This window comes from Erythrolamprus reginae, chromosome 6, assembly GCF_031021105.1.
Source record: "Erythrolamprus reginae isolate rEryReg1 chromosome 6, rEryReg1.hap1, whole genome shotgun sequence".
Taxonomy (NCBI): domain Eukaryota; kingdom Metazoa; phylum Chordata; class Lepidosauria; order Squamata; family Dipsadidae; genus Erythrolamprus; species Erythrolamprus reginae.
In genome coordinates this window covers 57,837,523-57,857,123 of record NC_091955.1, presented here as the reverse complement: position 1 = coordinate 57,857,123, position 19,601 = coordinate 57,837,523, and the positions used below count along the sequence as shown (strand labels likewise).

Sequence of the window (19,601 nt, the reverse complement as noted above, 5' to 3'; positions counted from 1 at the left end):
ACAGTTTGTTTCAGATTGGTTCATCAATTTTGTTTATCACAGTACACAATCTATACTTTCTGTTTTATTCCAGTTTTTCAATGAAATCAGAATTAGAACCCTTTAATTAAACTTGGCCCAGATGCTGTACCTAAAGTCAGGAAAACACTTTCCAAAGGCTTTATTACATTTAAGATGCCAGTTTGTTTTTAAACTGCTCTTCCTGACTGAATTGTGATTTCAGTGAAGAGAATAACAGGCTCTATACATGATCAAAAACTTGTGGATATTATGTCATAATAACTTTCAGTTAAGAACAGCCTAATTCAGCATATCTATTACTGCAGGGGTATGGTAAATGCAAGATTACTATTTATTTATCAATACAGAAATATTAATAAATTGGTTTGGAAAATAATTCAAATTGACATCTGTAGCAATTTAACCTCATCATCTGAGCTGACCCGAGTACAAATATTCAACTGAATTAAAAAATAAAAATTAATAATAATAATAATAATAATAATAATAATAAATTTATTGTCATTGTCAAAACAACGATTTGTCATTGGCAACGAAAGTCGTGTGACACCCAGAGTCCAGTCCCACCATACATAAAATCAGAATAGGTAAATTTAAAAATGGAATAAAAAATAGAATAAAAAATAGAATAAAATGTCCCACCCACTACAAATTCTCCACCCTGAACCACAATTAAGCAATCAGAACTGAATGTATTCCCTCAGATTAAGCCTTATCGAATTATAACACAATTGCAACAAAAGAAATTTTAGCTAGGATTATATCATTAGTAGAGTACTACTATTATTTTACAGTTTTATCTGCATATAAAATTCACTATGAATGCCTTAAATTATATCCTAATGTCAGATGATACATTCTGTGCACTTATAGATGCACACACCATTCATCAGGAGTGAGGACCTTTCCAATGTGGCTTTACATATTCCTCTGTTCTAATCCTTCAATTTTTGTTATGTGCATTTTCATGCCTTTTTAAAATGGTATACCTTTTTTATCTGAATTCCTTCGAATCATTTTTTCCACCTGAGAAATAGCCTCTTCCCAACAACTATTGCTGGCATGCATGTGAGGCTCAATCAATTTAAATTTTTGATCTGCAATTTGGTAAGCTTCCCAAGTTAATTCTGGGCTTTCCTTGGAATTCATAACCTTCTCAAGTTCATCCTCAAGAATTATCATTCTGTAAAAACAAAAAAGAAAATCTCAGATGGGTATTTCAGAAAAAATGAGAAAATTACAATTTGGCTGTATTGGGATATAACAGCAGATGCCTAATAGTTTTGATCAGTAAACAATAGTTATTAACCTATTAATTTTTTTAAAAAGGTATGCAAACACAGCAAAAAGAACCAGAACGTCAAAGAACATAGAATCTTATGGCTTAAAGTCTTTCCTTACATAGAATTGAAGAACCTACACTGATAAATTCAAATATAGCAAGGCTGAAGGGGAAAACATCCTATCATAACTAGTGGGTTTAGCAGTTTATATAACATATTGTTCAAGGGGAAAAATACCTGCTTAGTAAAGAATATCATGGAATTAAAAAGCCTGTTACTTGGAACTATTTATATCCTCTTACAATATCTCTAACACTATCATTTGCCTATCCCACAATCCATTTGTGGCAGATTGTGTGACAAATTTTAATAAAAGCATTTAAATCTCCTAACAGGTCTAATAAAACCTTCTGTGGCTCATTGTGGTAAAAATGAATTACTATAAGCCTTAGAATAACATGCTTTCTTCTTTTTGTGCTAGACCTGATAGATTTAAATGCTTTTATTAAAATATAGTAATACTGTATGTATGTATGTATGTATGTATGTATGTATGTATTTGTGTGTGTGTGAGAGAGGGAGAGTACATGAATACCATGGGAAATTGAATATGTAAGATAGTCAACACAAAATCAACTTTTATGGTAAATAAGATGTTAATATACAAAAACAAATCAGGAACAGTAAAGAACAGGCAATAAAGAAATACACATACTGGCACTTGGTAGAGCAGCCATGAAGGCCTTGGAAAAAATATTTAGATCTATACCGACAAATATCTGAACAGTACAAACAATGGTATTCCCTGTGACACTCTATGAAAGTAAAAGTAACTTTGAGGAAACAGGACATGTAGGTTCTTTTTTGAACTTTACTGTTTACCTGAGAATACTGATCCTGAGAATACTGTGCACAGCCAAGAAAAATAAACAATGGATAATTAAACAAATAAACCCAGAGTTTTCACTTGGCACAAATAATGAGGCTCAAATTATCCAACTCTATTAAGCAAACACCTGGGTCTCTAGAGAAGCTCTAATAGTGGGAAAGGTTGAAGGAAAAAGTAGAATGACCAGGAGCAAGATGGACTTTGTTATAGTGGCAGTGTGTGTGCATTATTGGAAGACATGAAAGGCAAACTTGGGGTTAGATTGTCATGAATAAAATCTATCTGGCTGCTAAGAATTGACACCCATGTGATGGAACATAATCAATAAAAAAAGTACTTGGAAGGACTAAAAAAGTGAAAATTAATGCAAAGGTTGGAAGTAATAAAGTAGCAAGTTTTGTTCCTCATACCGATTATGACCTAGGTTTTCCAGAAAGTTTAGTGATAAATCCTTAGATTCTTAACAAAATGCACGTGCGCACGCACACACACATTTTTCTTTATACATAAGGGGTTTATCTCACATCCTTTGATCTCTTTAAATTGTTAGGTCAATCTTGTGTGAATGAGAGGGTTCAACAAAGTGGTGAGCAATGTAATATCTGCCATACATAAAGTATATTTTTATTTTTAAACTCTAACTAAAAAATAAAGCTATATAATCAAAATAGATTTTTGTGTCCTTGAATCAGTCTTGCCTCATGATGTCAGCCTGGACAAGTTTATAAAGTTTTCTTGGCAACTTTTTAAAAGTAGTTATCAATGCTTTAGGGCTGAGAAAGAGTGACTGGCTTTGTACCTAAAAAAAGCAGGTCTAGAACCCTTGGATCTCTGGGTTCCTAGTCTGATAGGCTGTTGTTATATATAAATAATTTTTAGTATATGTGTAAATGCATGATATAGAATTATTTCAGAAAAGTTTTATTAAATTCAGTGAACTGATCTATAAGTAGGCCGACACGGAATTGCACTGTCAGTACCTGCTAAACAAGTGAATGAATTGGCTGGCCATAATAACTCTGAAGGCGTAATATGAACTGTACTGTTGATGTATCTGGCCACAGAAAGTGATTGAACAAAAATAGTACTACATTTGTATTTCTTAAATGGAACTCCAATTTATGGTGAAATTGACTGTCAGTAGTAGCAGATTGCTTAAGCATTTTACACACAACTCGCACACGTAGAAGAAAAATATTAATTAATTTGGAAAGATAAGTAGGTAAAAGTAATAATTATCTCCACCAATCATGGAAAAAATTGATATTTAATTATTTTTAAAAGTATAATAACTAAAACTAGAATTATGACTGTGAGAACTTATTCCTATGCTTAACTTACTCATTCAGTAAGGCTTTTAGATGGAGTTGCAAACTGCGCACAGCAGTCTGGAGATGGCCTAGTGATCCTGATTTTGGTTTAGCTTTGACTGGACGTTCCAAGTAAGATTGATGATGTGTTTCAAAGTACCGGTAAAATTCATAACTCCTTTTAAGTTCTTCTAAACAAGCAGCATGAGCATGTGGCAGACCTTGAATTGTATCAGAAAAGATACAAAGAGGCAAACGTTCTGGTGTAATCTGGCTCTTGAGAGACGCGTTGGAGGGAGACAACAGAAGAAGTAGTCGCCTAAAGAATTCAGAACTTTGACCGACCCAAAGCTGAAATAAAACCTAAGAAACAAAAGGAATCAGTTGTTATCTATTTTTCCATGAACAGTACATTTAAGCAAAGCAATGACAGTCTGATTATCTTGAATGGTCGGAAGAGGTAGATATAAATTATTTAAAAATATTGTCAGGTTCCAGAAAACTATTGGAATAAAAAGGCTCAAACACTCTCATCCTGCCACATGAAATCCTTTAATTCACCAACTCCTGGCACTCATCAACCATTATTACATGAAGGAGAACTTTGTCAGCAGCTTCCCAGTGTTCCCTCCACCTATTTAGCATGTAACGCACCCCACCCTGTGACTCCACCCACTCCTGGTGTTCCATGCTAGTTGTGAAGACAAGCGGTGGCTTAATTTGGCATCTCCAGTCTTTGCAGGGTGATTGTTGGCTTGTGAACCTCAGGATTTATTTAAATATTTTAAATAAATATTTTTATTTAATTATAAATTATCCTGAACTAAATATTGATCTATTCCTCACCCCCCCCCAAAAAAAACCCCTAATTCTTTTGGGGAAGATACAGGTAGTCCTCTCCTTATGATAGCAATTGGGCTCAGAACTGCTGTTGCTAAATGATATGGTCATAAAGCACATCAAATGATCATGTCACTTAGTGAGAGTAATTCTGGCAGTTCTGATTGTTGTCATTTAATAGGGACAGTGTAGGTTTGTAAATAGGCACCTCACTTGACTATGACGTCTTAATTCCTTCTGTCTTCCCCAATAACTTGCCTGTGGAAAGTTGGAAGCGATTGTCAGACATAATGATCATGTGATCACAATTTGCAGTGATGTAATCATACAGTGGTTGCCAAGTACCCAGACTGTGATTGTGTGATCACAGGGATGGTATGACAACTGAAATTACAGGGATCGGTCATAAGTACCATTTGTTCAGTGCTGTCATGTTAAATGGTTGCTGAATGTACAGACCTACCCTAAGGACTAGATGTACAAACATAATAAAAATGAGGTAATATTACATATATTATAAAATATTTGTAATTCACTTTACATGCTGCGTTTCTTTTGTACAATAATACAAATAACATGGGAAAAATCATTTTTTGTATCAACTTATACTGAAAATTAAAGTACTCTTTCATAATAAAACCATCCAAAATAATACTCATCCACCCAAAATGCATTATGCTTAATTGTGAACAGAGTACATTGATGGTTTTTCTTGTAAATTGGAATGGACAACAAATTATAAACACTCATGCATGACTTATTCAGAATGTTATGAAAATCAGGAACTTGTAACAAGCTAAAGAAAGAAATGAATGGGTTGATGCCATGGTTTGATTCAAAAGACTAAGCTTACCAAATGATAATGACAAAGCCATGAAGGCCTGCTCATAGTATAATCATGAGTCATGATTAGGCTTATTCAGATCTAAAACATAATACTGTATGTCTTAGCATAAACTGTTTATGCTAAGTTACAAAAGAAGTTACAAAAAGTCATATATAACTAATGTATTTCAAAGTTTGTATGATCAGTGAAATGATACCAGATTACCTTTAGTGCAGGCAAGCTGAAGCCATCAGTGAGGTTGTGTGCTTCTTCTTCAGATACTTGCTCTTCATTTAATCCCAAACCAAGCTCCTTAAAAGGCACCACACATATGTAGTTTGTGACATTGTCACTCTCAGAATTCAGTGGGTAAGTTTACTTAGTGTTAAGGTTGTTAAAGAACCTTTTGCATCACATGCAACATTGACAAATATTATGGGGAAAGAAATAATTTATCTACTTTATAAAATTTAAACAGTATATAATTGCAGATTAAACAATTTTAGCTTTAGTTCAAACAACTTGCTGGAGCAAAAACAAACTGCGTGTAAAATTGTGAAATAAGATAAATTAAGTGATTCTATAGATTAATCAAGTAAACATTTGAATGATTACAGTAGAAATCATGTAATCATGTTATAGTCACACCAAACTCCGAGGTTTCAGTTTGAAAAATCAATAGCAAAAAATCAGGATCTCAGAATTTCTAATTCAAAAACTGAACAAGTTTATTAGTTACTTAAGTCAAATTATATGCATATAAAATGCCCACTCAACAAAGATAGAAGAATCTTCTTTTTGAAAAAGATGTATGAATGAAGTTTGTCAATGAAAACAGATGGATTGTAAAACAGCAAGATGATCAAATTGAAAGGAACTATAGAGAAAGGGTGGAATATAGAAATGTTAAGTAAAAAACCTGGCAATTCACCAAATTATACTGGCATAGTATAATATGCTAATTTCCACCCCCATAATCTATTATTTTTAAAAGGATATTGTTTAAGCATATATAAGGTAGCAAGTCTTGAAGCTCTGAGGTTAGCTCTTACTGATCGATACACGGCTTTTCGAAGACCAATCAGATGCTGACAAGGATGTTGTCCACCTTTATTATACGGGCAAGCAGCACTAACCCTGTCAAGCAAACTTGAAAAGTAAAATGTGATACAACTGTACAGATGTCCTAAAGAATGATACAAATATAAATATAAAACAATAATATAGCCTTTTCTCTGAATTTATAGAATATTTTTTCACAGGTTATTTTTCCATTTAATTAGAATGCATACTTGTGAGAAATCTGTTGTAAAAATCAATTCCAAATAATCTATTAATAATCAATTGAACTGGAAAATCATTGTTCTCATATTTGTGAAATGAAAACAAAGTTTAAAATGTACATTTCCCTTGTACACAGCATATTTATGTGCTAATACAAAAACAAATTAGTATTACATGGAAAACATCTGCAGTGAATAGAATCTAATCTATTAAAAGTTGATAATAGGTAGCTAGATGCTTTACTATAAATTTTAGGAAGAGGCATACATATAATCTTGTGTGCCTATTGCATTTGGTATTCACATTTCAGTAGTCAAAGAATTTATTCATCCTTGTCTCTCTCAGATATGATCCATCAAATACTAATCCCTTGTCCAGTAAGCGAAGCAGTGGGAGTGATGTGCCGGTGCCTGGAGGCTGTTGGGGTCTGGATGGGTGTCAACAGACTCAAACTCAACCCTGATAAGACGGAGTGGCTGTGGATTTTGCCTCCTAAGGACAATTCTATCTGTCCATCCATCACCCTGGAGGGGGAGTCATTGACCCCCTCAGAGAGGGTCCGCAACTTGGGCGTCCTCCTCGATCCACAGCTCACATTAGAGAAACATCTTTCAGCTGTGGCGAGGGGGGCGTTTGCCCAGGTTCGCCTGGTGCACCAGTTGCGGCCCTATCTGCTCACTGCTCACAGTCACTCATGCCCTCATCACTTCGAGGTTCGACAACTGCAATGCTCTCTACATGGGGCTACCTTTGAAAAGTGTTCAGAAACTTAAGATTGTGCAGAATGCAGCTGCGAGAGCAGTCATGGGCTTCCCCAAATATGCCCATGTTACACCAACACTCCGCAGTCTGCATTGGTTGCCGATCAGTTTCCGGTCACAATTCAAAGTGTTGGTTATGACCTATAAAGCCCTTCATGGCACCGGACCAGATTATCAGGGACCGCCTTGTGCTGCACGAATCCCAGTGACCAGTTAGGTCCCACAGAATGGGCCTTCTCCGGGTCCCGTCAATTAAACAATGTCGTTTGGCAGGACCCAGGGGAAGAGCCTTCTCTGTGGCGGCCGCGGCCCTTTGGAACCAACTCCCCCCAGAGATTAGAATTGCCCCCACCCTCCTCGCCTTTCGTAAACTTCTTAAAACCCACCTCTGCCATCAGGCATGGGGGAACTGAGATATTCTTTCCCCCTAGGCCTTTACAATTTACGCATGGTATGTCTGTATGTATGTTTGGTTTTTATAAAAAGGTTTTTTTTAGTTATTTTAGTATTGGATTGGATTGTTACATGCTGTTTTTATCATTGTTGTTAGCCGCCCTGAGTCTACGGAGAGGGGCGGCATACAAATCCAATAAATAAATAAATAAACTCAAGTCTCCTTGACTAAAAAGTTTACACCATTTAGAAATTATGTCAAACGTTTAGATGCCAAACAATACATTTACCCTTGTTACAATACTGTATCATCTTTCTACACATACAGTACGCTAGATTTGAGGGCCAGGAATTCACTTGTTGTATCAGATAAAACTGCATAAATTTTAAAAATCTGACATTGAATTTGAAAGGAATTTTTTCTTCATCATTCATTAATTTAAGATTTGAAAAATGAGTGCAAATCAATTCAGACTCACAGAGTAAATCCCCTGGAAATGACTTCAGTTTCTTGAATGAGTCGCAATGCTTTCCTCACAAGGTTAGTGAAGGCGCGGCAATTAACCACTATATCTTCTAGTTGGAGATGACATTGCTTGAGAGATATTTGCAACTTTGCAATCCGTGTTATATCCAAACATCTCATAGTTAGGTAAACCAAGAAAACTACTCCCAAAATTAATCCAAGCAATCCGCTCCATAAAGAAGGAATCGTCACCAGTGTGCTGATGAAGAGAAACAATAATGAAATATCCCTGCAAAAACAACAACACAAGATATATCTAAGTATGGCGTGATTTTTCAAAGTTCTGGTGCTTATTTTTACAATTAATGGACTTTTCGGCATATAAGACATACTTGCTCACTGTAAAAGTGGGTAAAAAGACCGTTTTTAGTCTCCATGCATTGCATTTTCTCTGAATGCTCTGTTTTAGATCCGTTCCAAGCTGAGGAGACCACCACAGCACACTGTCCCAATCGCTGCCTCTACGTATCGTATTTTTGGTCTCCATGTGTCACATTTTCGGCTTCAGGACACCCCATTTTTGGCTTACGTGCATCGCATTTTTGGCCAGTTCCAGGTGGTGGGGATCGGTGGCTATGTGCTGTGGCAATCCCCACAGCCAGGAACGGGTCTAAAACAGAGCATTCGGAGGCCAATAATGCAAAGCGTGCAATGGCAGTGGGCTCTGGCCATCTCCGAAGCCTGGAACAGCTAATTGATAGTATTCTGGGAGACCGATCCAACCGCCAACCAGCTGTGTGCGCTAAATCAGGCTGCGATAACATACTGAAGCTGACCAGACTGTTTGCTACAAGGATGCTAGCCAGATGAATACTGATGGATGTTGGTAGGCAGAGGCAGATTTTTTCCCCTCCCCCCAAAAGGTAGTTGCGTCTTATAGTCCGGAGTGTCCTATACTTTGAAAAATAAGATAATAATCCAAGATTATATTTTTAAAGCAAATTCACACACAGAAACATAGATCTGAAGTTATTAAATTGTCTTCAATGTTTCTACTTAGTCTGAATTTAAACATGCCTGGGATAAACACATATTCCTTTTCAAAAACTTTGAAAATTGTTTCCTGAATACCAATCCATTCCATTAGTCAGACAGATTGGTAGAACTATTGACTAAGCGTGAACAGTTAACAATAGCCTTGAAATAGAAGCTTTTCTTAATGTTTTATCTTAAAAGTTGGTTTTGACATTTTCGATTCAAAATTTTGATGGGTTCTGGATTTCAGTCTAAGATTTCCACACAGAGTATTTTTCAAGTGCAGATATAATTCTTGTTTTAAATTGAAGCAAAATGAACTGGGCTTATCTGCAAGTAGATATATTTCAATTTTAATAATTAAAAATGAGAATGCAAAATAAAAGATGAATTTAGGTGATTAAATTTTAATTCTCGTATGTGAAATATTTTGTCTGGGCTTACAGAACTGCAGTACATTTGCACTACTCCTAGCCATTTTTATCACTGGCACAGACTGAAAAATTAACTGAAAATTTCTACTAACATTCTCATACAGAGAAATATACTTTGTTCTGGATTTCTTTTTTCAGTAAACATTTCAACTAATTAACCATCTCCAGTATATTTTCTTGTTCTTAAATTGTCTTAATTTATTAAGAAAAGCTTTTTCTAATAATGAAGGTTAACAATAAGATACAGACCATTTAAAATGTGTTTAAAATACATTTACTGGACAAATCTATACTTCAAATGTATGATATAAAGATATATTATTCAGAAAAGAAACCTAGTAAACGTACAGATTTCCAAGTTCTATATATAGGAGAAAAGTGGGATTATACATATAGCACATATACTACTATAATATTAGTACATATAATACTATACATACATATGGTAGAGTACATAGCCCCACCTCCCTCTCCATCCATAGAAGAAACTCTGTTAAAAAACGAGGGGTCTGAGGAATCAGGGTCCCCATACCAGGGTAATTCTACTTACCTTTGCTACTGGTTCAGGGTCGCACATTAACCCTGTCATTCCGGGGTTAAATTTGTCTGTGCATGCACAGAAAGTTATTTTCACATAAATTTGGTTCCAATGGACAGATTTCAAGCTGGAGGGCTGGTTTGGGAGTGAGTCCAGCCCAGCCATTGCTGCTGATTCAGCAAGCGGGGGCAAATTCCTGCTACCAGTTCTAAAGAACTGGTCCGAACTGTTAGGGACACCTCTGCCCTGTTCACATAAAGATACAAGCCACTTACTACCCCCCCCCACCCCCCCAGAGGGAAACTAAAGTAGGATGAAACAGCATTCTGAGCAAAAGGACTTATTCTGACCAATTTACTTGAGAGTAAGATATACTTAAATATTAAGCTGTAACTGAATTTAAATATGCCTGGGATAAACATATATCCATCCTAAGATAAAATACAGGAAATAGTATAAGGGCAGACTAGATGGACCATGAGATCTTTTTCTGCCGTCAATCTTCTATGTTTCTATGTTTCTAAGCACCCATAGATTTCCTTGTTTCCAGTTCAGCAGAAGTATCTCTTACAACCTATTTTATAAGCAAAAGTTAAAAACTGTTCAGCAAGGCTTTTTACCGAAGTTTCCACTTCATTATACACTTGGTAAGTGGTGCTAAACAATCCTTCACCAACACATGAGCAACTTATTCACTTTTATCTAAGGAATAAAGGCTATTTAACTCAATGTGCCTTATTAAAAAGCATGCATTTTTTGCTTATATATGCAAAAAATACTAGTTGAGAAATTTGTAATTGAATCTTTATTCAATTAATAGCATATTTTTTTTGCCTAACTCTTCTTTGCAGTGAAACCTCTGGTTAGAATATAAAGACACATCCACATGTTTAGATGTGTCATACACATGCTGCTGGGAGAAAAATGTTCTCCAGAAATTAGGAATCACAAAAAGAGAAAAGTTAGGTAGTAATTGGAATTTTAATGCTTCTAATCCTTTTTCAGGGAAGGATGTCATACATTCAGGGTCATTTGCCTGTTGGGAAAATATGAAAAGCAAAACATACTCCTGCAAATTAGCAAGGAATATATAGAGATGTAGCCAATACCAAAGTCATGAGATATTTCTTTTTACTGGGAGGCCATGTGTGCAAATTTCTTTTTACTGGGAGGCCATGTGTGCAAAATATATATTCACATAACATGTAGTATGTAGCTCAAGTGAATACCAAATATTAGGAGTTGCTAGGGAGCCTAGTGTTGGAAGATGTCCATGTTCCTGCTGTTTGAGATGTCCTGCAGACAGGATACTAGGATCAAATAGTTCAATCAGTTCAACATCCTCCTGTAGCAGAACTTCCTGTTGCAGGATGGTGCAGAGCGCCTCTGAACGAAAACCAACATCCTTAAAGCAGAGGGAAGAGAAAAACATATCAACGATCATGTTCATGCACAAAAGCAAGCATTAAACTTTAATTACTTGCAATTCTGTTTTTATTACATTCTACCAGTGCCACCAATACTCATAATCTTCTCCTGCTTATAATTTTAAATTTGCACAGAAGAATGGAAGGAAAGAAAAAAAAGTAAGCAACATGCAGCTGTCTGTGTTGAGGAAAATTGAAAGAACTATGAGTTCCTGAAAGGAAATACTGTATTTAAAGTCTCTGACTGACTAGTTAAAGACAGAGAATCTGGGTGCTACAAAGAAAAATGCCAGCTTAATACATCTCCTGCTTTCAGGCTCTGCCCCTAGTGTAGCAATGCTGTATCAGGAGTTACAAATATTTGTGCCAAAAATTATAGCAACACTGAACCTACTCAGCCTGTCTGATGGGTTTTCATTTGTTCAGATGAAACGAATAGATTCTTATTTTCAAGGATCTAGACTTCAAAAGAGATGCACAGGGCTATGCACCCAGCAGTAACCCTATAGCATTTTTTCTTAACAGTGCTTACCTTGTCAAATTGGTAATATTTCAGAGTGGGAAAGAATAACATACAGGAGATAGCATTATGTGTAGAAGTGATTATCTGAAATAGGACTGAGAACCAGCTTCATTCATAAGAGTACTTATGTTGCTAACACAAAAATGATTCTTCTTATACAGTTAAGACAGTTTTAGTTCCCTCACACTTAGATTCTCTTCTATTTAGATTTAAAAACCAAATATTTCATTTTGAAAACTATGTAATATGCTCAAAAAATGCTTAAAAATGGAAAGATATTTAACAAGGAAATTAAATATAAAAATATTAAGGAAAATCGATGAATTGTTTGAAAGTGAGCTGGTAATAATGGTGCTTACCAATTGATGAAGTAGATCGTGCCTTTTCCTACATAGGGAAAAAGGAAGCCAGCTTTTTAATTTCTCAGCTAGGTTTGACAGGATGTCTTTCTGCAAAAAATAAAAACTGTCTGAAGTCTTAAATATATAAACAGTCTTTATTGCTTTTATCTGAACATTATTTGCATTCAAACCAAGTTCAAAGAAACCATATAGTAAAGCAAGCAGCCCATAACATATTAGAGATCAGTGTATGGATTGTTGGCAGCATACCAAGTTAATGTATACCAAGTTGAATAGTTTTAAAATCATAAACAGAGTACTGAAAGTGGTTTTTATAAATTATTACATTAAAAAAACTATGGTGTACCAACTAGTTAGCATAGAAAATCCAGCAAGGCAATATTCTCTCAATATATACCAATAATGATTATCCCATTATTAAATTATTTATGTATCTTGGAATGACATCCTAAGATGTAATTAAAATTGAAAGGATAATGACAAGTATTCCATTTATGCATACAAAAAGATACATGATTCATATCTCCCAATCACTCCCTGTGGAAAAGAACACCTCCTGTCTTCTGCCTGAAACAAGTTGCACTGATGAACATAAATTGTATGTCTATTTTATGGAGAGCCTGTCCACATTGTACACAAATATCCTAATAAGAATCACCACTATCACACTTCTGAAGGACTTATTTCAACACCCATCACAAAGTATTCCAAACCTTTGCAAATAATCAGAAATCATGAAAAGTTTGTGCATCTCTGTATTTTGTAATGGATCTTTAGAAAACTTTGACCGCAGAGTCACAATCTCTACCCTTACAGGGGCCAGGTAACATCTTAGAGTCTCCAAGATGCAAAACTGCAGGGCCTCAAACCTTCATCATCATCTCCCAGTGAGTGCACTGTGTAATTTTGCTTGCTAAATTCATACTGAATAGGGGGGAAGAGCCCTTGCTCTCTCTCATACATTCTGTGACTCCACTATCAATCCTAGAGCCTAGATTCCCAAAATAGCACTACCCAATATCAGATACAAAATTAATTCATTTAAAGGAATGTATCAACGAGACTACAGAAAACTTTCATCTGTCCCGCTACTTCCTCTGCTAGTGCTTTTTCCTTTTTGGTCAATCAATAGGAAGGCTTATGTGCAATGTATGATTTATTAGGTTTATATCCCGCCTTTTGCCCAAGAGCTCATGGCAGCGTACATATCATTCTTAATTTATTTTTTCCTCATAACCAATTAGTTAGGTTGGGCTAAGAGATAGTATCTGGTCCAAAGTCATGCAGTAAGCATTTGTGCCAGATTGCGAGAAGGACTTAACTTGGGTCTCCCTGGTGCTAGTCCAGCAGGTAGAATCCATTCCTCCTTAGCCATCTCCCATTGGGAGGCTTTGGCAATTAAAATACGGTAATAATAATTTTGCTACTTTAACCATAACCAACACATTTTATCAAGAAGGGATGTGGTCACATGTAGTTGCCCTTGACCTTTGCTATCCCATCGCTTATCCAAACAGCCATAAATATTGTTCTTTCTACTGTAAATAAATTCCAAGAGTAGACCAATAACAAAGATTTTAGTAACTTCCCATAGGAAATTAAGTCACTTGTAATTTAAAGAAACTAGAACAGAAAAAGAGATGTAATGACTAGCATACCAATAAAGCTGTTGAAGGATTACTGTTTCTAAGGGGACTGTCTCTTTAAGTAATTGTGACAGGGAAGAGGAAGAAAAGTACAGCCATGGAAAAATCTACCCAATGCAGGTAGCTTTGTAAAAATCCAAAGAAAAGAAATGATCATATATGACTGGCCCAGAGGAGAAAATTCCACCTGAAAATACAGGCCAATCAGCTTAACTAAACCTCTTATCTATAATTAGGAACTGAATGTAACATTAGCATTATTTAGTATTTGGTTAAATTATTTAAATGAAACACTGTATTAGAGCATATATCAAGACCACCTGGTTTGGGTTTTTTTGCCATACAATTCTGTAAGTAACAAATCACTTAGGGAGAAGAAGCCTTAAAAAAGAGGGGACAGCAGTAATAATAGTTCCAGATAAGAGAAGAAGAAAATGAACAGCTGGGCAAATCTAGCAATCACCAAGAAAAATGAGGGAAAAGAACTTGATGAAGGTAGAGGAAACTGAAAATTGGGAGAGAAAATGTAAGGAATGAAGCTGACCTGTAAGAACTGGTTGTTCCCAAATTGAAGAGAACTGTTATGTCAATATAGAGCACATCTTTTCCGAGGCAACTCTTCACCTATTAAGGTAGGAGGAAAAAGCCTACTATGTGTAATTAAGAACACTGGTCTACATAAATGCTCTGTTTACGGATGCTACAGCACGCACGTCAATGTGCATATGAGCTTACAGTGCTTTCAATAAAGGAACTCATCTTGCTGAGCCATGTTGGAAAATGTTCTGATAAGCAGGCCTAATCATAAATGAGAGTTAAATGGCTAAGATTGGAGATTTGTCTTGAGGAACACAATGACAGGAAATTAAATCTAAAAATATAATTAATTGTTGGAAATTTTGACTAATTTGAACTAGTTTGGAGCAAAGAGATACAGGTAATCCTTGATTTACAATTATTCATTCAGCAACCTTTCAAAGCTGTGATGTTGCTGAATGAAGGGGTTTATCAGTTCCTAAAGTGACAGTTGTTGCAATACCCCTGCAGTCACCAACTGGGTGCTTGGCACTTAGGATTCGTTGCCAAATGCTCCATAGAAACATAGAAGATTGACGGCAGAAAAAGACCTCATGGTCCATCTAGTCTGCCTTTATACTATTTCCTGTATTTTATCTTAGGATAGATATATGTTTATCCCAGGCATGTTTAAATTCAGTTATTGTGGATTTACCAACCACGTCTGCTGGAAGTTTGTTCCAAGCATCTACTACTCTTTCAGTAAAATATTTTCTCATGTTGCTTTTGATCTTTCCCCCAACTAACTTCAGATTGTGTCCCCTTGTTCTTGTGTTCCCTTTTCTATTAAAAACACTTATCTCCTGAACCTTATTTAATCCTTTAACATATTTTAATGTTTCCTTCTGTCCTCCAGACTATACAGATTGAGTTCATTAAGTCTTTCCTGATAGGTTTTATGCTTAAGACCTTCCACCATTTTTGTAGCCTGTCTTTGGACCCGTTCAATTTTGTCAATATCTTTTTGTAGGTGAGGTCTCCAGAACTGAACACAGTACAGTATTCCAAATGTGGTCTCACCAGCGCTCTATAAAGCGGGATCACAATTTCCCTCTTCCTGCTTGTTATACCTCTAGCTATGCAGTCAAGCATCCTACTTGCTTTTCCTGTGACCACACTGTTCACCCATTTTGAGACTGTCAGAAATCACTACCCCTAAATCCTTCTCTTCTGAAGTTTTTGCTAACACAGAACTGCCAATACAATACTCAGATTGAGGGTTCCTTTTCCCCAAGTGCATTATTTTACTTGGAAACATTAAACTGCAGTTTCCATTGCTTTGACCATTTATCTAGTAAAGCTACATCATTTGCCATATTACAGACGTCTCCAGGAATATCAACCCTATTGCACACTTTAGAGTCATCAGCAAATAGGCAAACCTTCCCTACCAAACCTTCCCCTATGTCACTCACAAACATATTAAAAAGAATAGGACCCAGAACAGACCCTTGTGGCACACCACTTGTAACCAGTCTCTGCTCAGAATACTTGCCATTAACAACAACCCTCTGATGTCTACGCTTCAGCCAGCTGCAAATCCACTGAACTATGCAGGGATTAAGTCCAATCTTCACTAATTTATCTATCAGCTCTTTGTCTGCAACTGTATCAAAGGCCTTGCTGAAGTCCAGATAGGCAATATCCACCACACCACCTTCATCCAACACCTTTGTGACATAGTCAAAGAAATCAATGAGATTAGTCTGACATGATTTGCCTTCACTAAAGCCATGCTGGTTTGGGTCCAATAAGTTATTGGTTTTTAGATGCTGATTTATCCTCTTCTTGATTAGAGTCTTCATCATTTTAACTATAACTGATGTCAAGATAACTGGCCTGTAATTACCAGCTTCTTCTCTACTGCCCTTCTTGTGGATAGGCACAACACTAGCCATTCTCCAATCATCAAGAACTTCTCCTGTTAACAACGATTGGTTAAACAAATCAGTCAGTGGGGTAGCAATCACAGATCTGAGTTCTTTAATAAGAACTCTGGGGTGGATGTCATCTGGACTCATTGCCTTATTTATCTTTAATCGCTCAAGTTTTTCTAAGACATCTGCCTCTAAGATCTCTATGACCATTTAATCACGATTTCCAATCTTCCCAGCTGGCTTCCCCAAATAGTCAATGGGGAACCTATTGCATGATGAGAGGATTTCCCTTTTGCCTCTTGAGGCTACCTGAAATCCAAGCTGAGTTTTGGCTGGGGTGTTTTCAACTAGCCCCCAGATCAAGAGGCTTCCCTCTCAAGGGGGTGGGGGGGCGCTGACTGCAAATGATCCATGCTGAAATCCAAGCAGGATTTTCAATTCTATATCTTTTTAAACTTGTATTTGTAATTATTTCTTCTTTCTCTTCAAAATTATAAATAACTGAAAAATGTTTTTGGAGAACAAGGAAAAGAAATAAAAACAGTCAATCAGACAAATTGGTAGGTGCCAACATTTGTCACACTATACTTTCCATTTTTGCTTTTTAAGAATGGGGTGGCAGTTGAAGTGATGATATACAGATATCAAGATATACAGACTCAGAATTTCCAGAAAGATTGGTTTATTTCCAGAATTTGAATAGAAAATATGTTTGTTTTTCTGGTATATTAAAAACAAATGAGAGCCTTCACATTTGTTTGTAATTCTGTTGGCAATTCTGTTTTAGCAAAAACTTCAGAAGAGAAGGACTTAGGAGTAGTGATTTCTGACAGTCTCAAAATGGGTGAGCAGTGTGGTCGGGCGGTAGGAAAGGCAAGTAGGATGCTTGGCTGCATAGCTAGAGGTATAACAAGCAGGAAGAGGGAGATTGTGATCCCCTTATACAGAGCGCTGGTGAGACCACATTTGGAGTACTGTGTTCAGTTCTGGAGACCTCACCTACAAAAAGATATTGACAAAATTGAACGGGTCCAAAGACGGGCTACAAGAATGGTGGAAGGTCTTAAGCATAAAACGTATCAGGAAAGACTTAATGAACTCAATCTGTATAGTCTGGAAGACAGAAGGAAAAGGGGGGACATGATCGAAACATTTAAATATGTCAAAGGGTTAAATAGGGTTCAGGAGGGAAGTGTTTTTAATAGGAAAGTGAACACAAGAACAAGGGGACACAATCTGAGGTTAGTTGGGGGAAAGATCAAGGGCAACATGAGAAAATATTATTTTACTGAAAGAGTAGTAGATCCTTGGAACAAACTTCCAGCAGACGTGGTCGGTAAATCCACAGTAACCGAATTTAAACATGCCTGGGATAAACATATATCCATTGTAAGATAAAATACAGGAAATAGTATAAGGGCAGACTAGATGGACCATGAGGTCTTTTTCTGCCGTCAGTCTTCTATGTTTCTATGTTTCTATGCCTATCATTGAAAGGGAACTTCAGTTTCATTTTTCAGCAATAAAGGGGGGGAAAGCATAAGTTTGACTATACTTGTATTAAGGAGATACAAAAGTGGTATGATATGGTATTTTTAGTCAATATATTATGTTCCCCACAGAAGAATTTTAAAATTATGCAAAATCTTTCATTTTTAAGATATGTCTACAGTTGCAACTCTTTTTTAAAACTTATTTCTGTATTTTTTAGATTTATTTTTTTAAAAACCCTGCTTTAATTATTTTTATAAATAACTCAAGGAACATAATCCCAATACAGTGGTACCTCTACTGTACCTACAAACGTCTCTACTTACTTTTCTAGATAACAACCAGGTGTTCAAGATTTTTTTGCCTCTTCTCAAGAACCATTTTCCACTTACAAACTCGAGCCTTCAAAACTGTAACTGGAAAAGGCAGGGAGAAGCCTCTGTGCGGGCTCTCTAGGAATCTCCTGGGAGGAAACAGGGCTGCAAAAGGCGGGGAGAAACCTCTGTGGGGCCTCTCTAGGAATCTCCTGGGAGGAAACTGGACCTCCACCATCCCTGTGGTTTCCCCAATCGCACACATTATTTGCTTTTACACTTTATGGGAAAAAAATGCTTCGTCTTACAAACCTTTCTACTTAAGAACAAGGTCACGGAACGGATTAGGTTCGTAAGTAAAGGTACCACTGTACTCCTTCCACTTCCTATTTTCCTCCCAACCACCACCTTCTGAGGCAAGTTTGGCTGAGACAATTGTGACTAACCCAGAGTCGTTTCAAGCCTAAAATGGGATATGATCTCAGTTTCAACTTGTTGTCTTAACCAATAAACTGAAATTCTCTTCTTTTTCGTACAACCCATCAGAGTTTTCATCATTTCATCTTAACTCTGCTAAAATGAACAAATCTTGTTTTTATTCCAAATATATATTTTAAATTGAAAGCCTTCAGACTGAACTTGATGTAAACAATAAGCTTATTTTTAACTACAGAAAAATAACAGGGAATTAGAATCCAGATTTCTGATCTATCGTCTCACAAGGTAAGTATAGTTTCTGTTTTGCTTAAAACAAAAACAGCAACCTGCAGGGGCTGTATTATCTATGGGAACTTCTATTTTGGAACTGTAATGCTGCAATCCAGGAAAAAATACCTGAAATTAAGAACCAGTAATTTTGTACCATGAAGATACTTTAGCTATATGGCAAACCCATGTAGACGCCAGTTCTGCCTACATTGTATTGTATAACCAAACAGAGATTAAATAAACAAATTACAAAAAAAGCTTAGGATCCATGAATTCCAATATAGATTACCAGCGATCATTCTCAAAAAAGCAATTACCGTACATAAAGACTCGAGAGAAGAAAATTGCTTAGAGAAAATATTAAAAGAAAAGATTAATGATACCAAAGCACAGGCAAGTAATATATACAGAATGTTATCGCAAGTGGAAGAGGGAGTAATAAAAGGCTTAACAAGATGCTGGCAAAATGATTTACAAATAGATGAAAGAGAAATGAAAGAAATAGTAGAAAATATATATGACTAAGAATACAAGAGTTAAAGGGATGAGAAGGAAAATTTTACATAAATGGTATTATACACCAGCACAACTCTCACA

General features: G+C 36.1%; 1 protein-coding gene across 4 annotated transcripts in view; it reads right to left on the bottom strand.

Annotated features, from left to right (window-relative positions):
* VEZT (vezatin, adherens junctions transmembrane protein) overlaps window positions 1-19,601 on the bottom strand; it is a 41,564-nt gene that overhangs the window by 8,391 nt on the left and 13,572 nt on the right. For 2 of the 4 annotated variants that reach the window (XM_070755855.1, XM_070755853.1), the window contains exons 3-9: window positions 12,390-12,479; window positions 11,310-11,485; window positions 8,087-8,362; window positions 6,169-6,318; window positions 5,395-5,542; window positions 3,535-3,866; window positions 1,011-1,204 (exon numbers count right to left, since the gene is read on the bottom strand). In XM_070755855.1, the coding sequence (XP_070611956.1) occupies window positions 1,011-1,204; window positions 3,535-3,866; window positions 5,395-5,542; window positions 6,169-6,318; window positions 8,087-8,362; window positions 11,310-11,485; window positions 12,390-12,479 (1,366 nt within the window). The remainder of the gene's footprint in view (window positions 1-1,010; window positions 1,205-3,534; window positions 3,867-5,394; window positions 5,543-6,168; window positions 6,319-8,086; window positions 8,363-11,309; window positions 11,486-12,389; window positions 12,480-19,601) is intronic. The other 2 variants (XM_070755856.1, XM_070755854.1) reach the window with 1 other exon arrangement.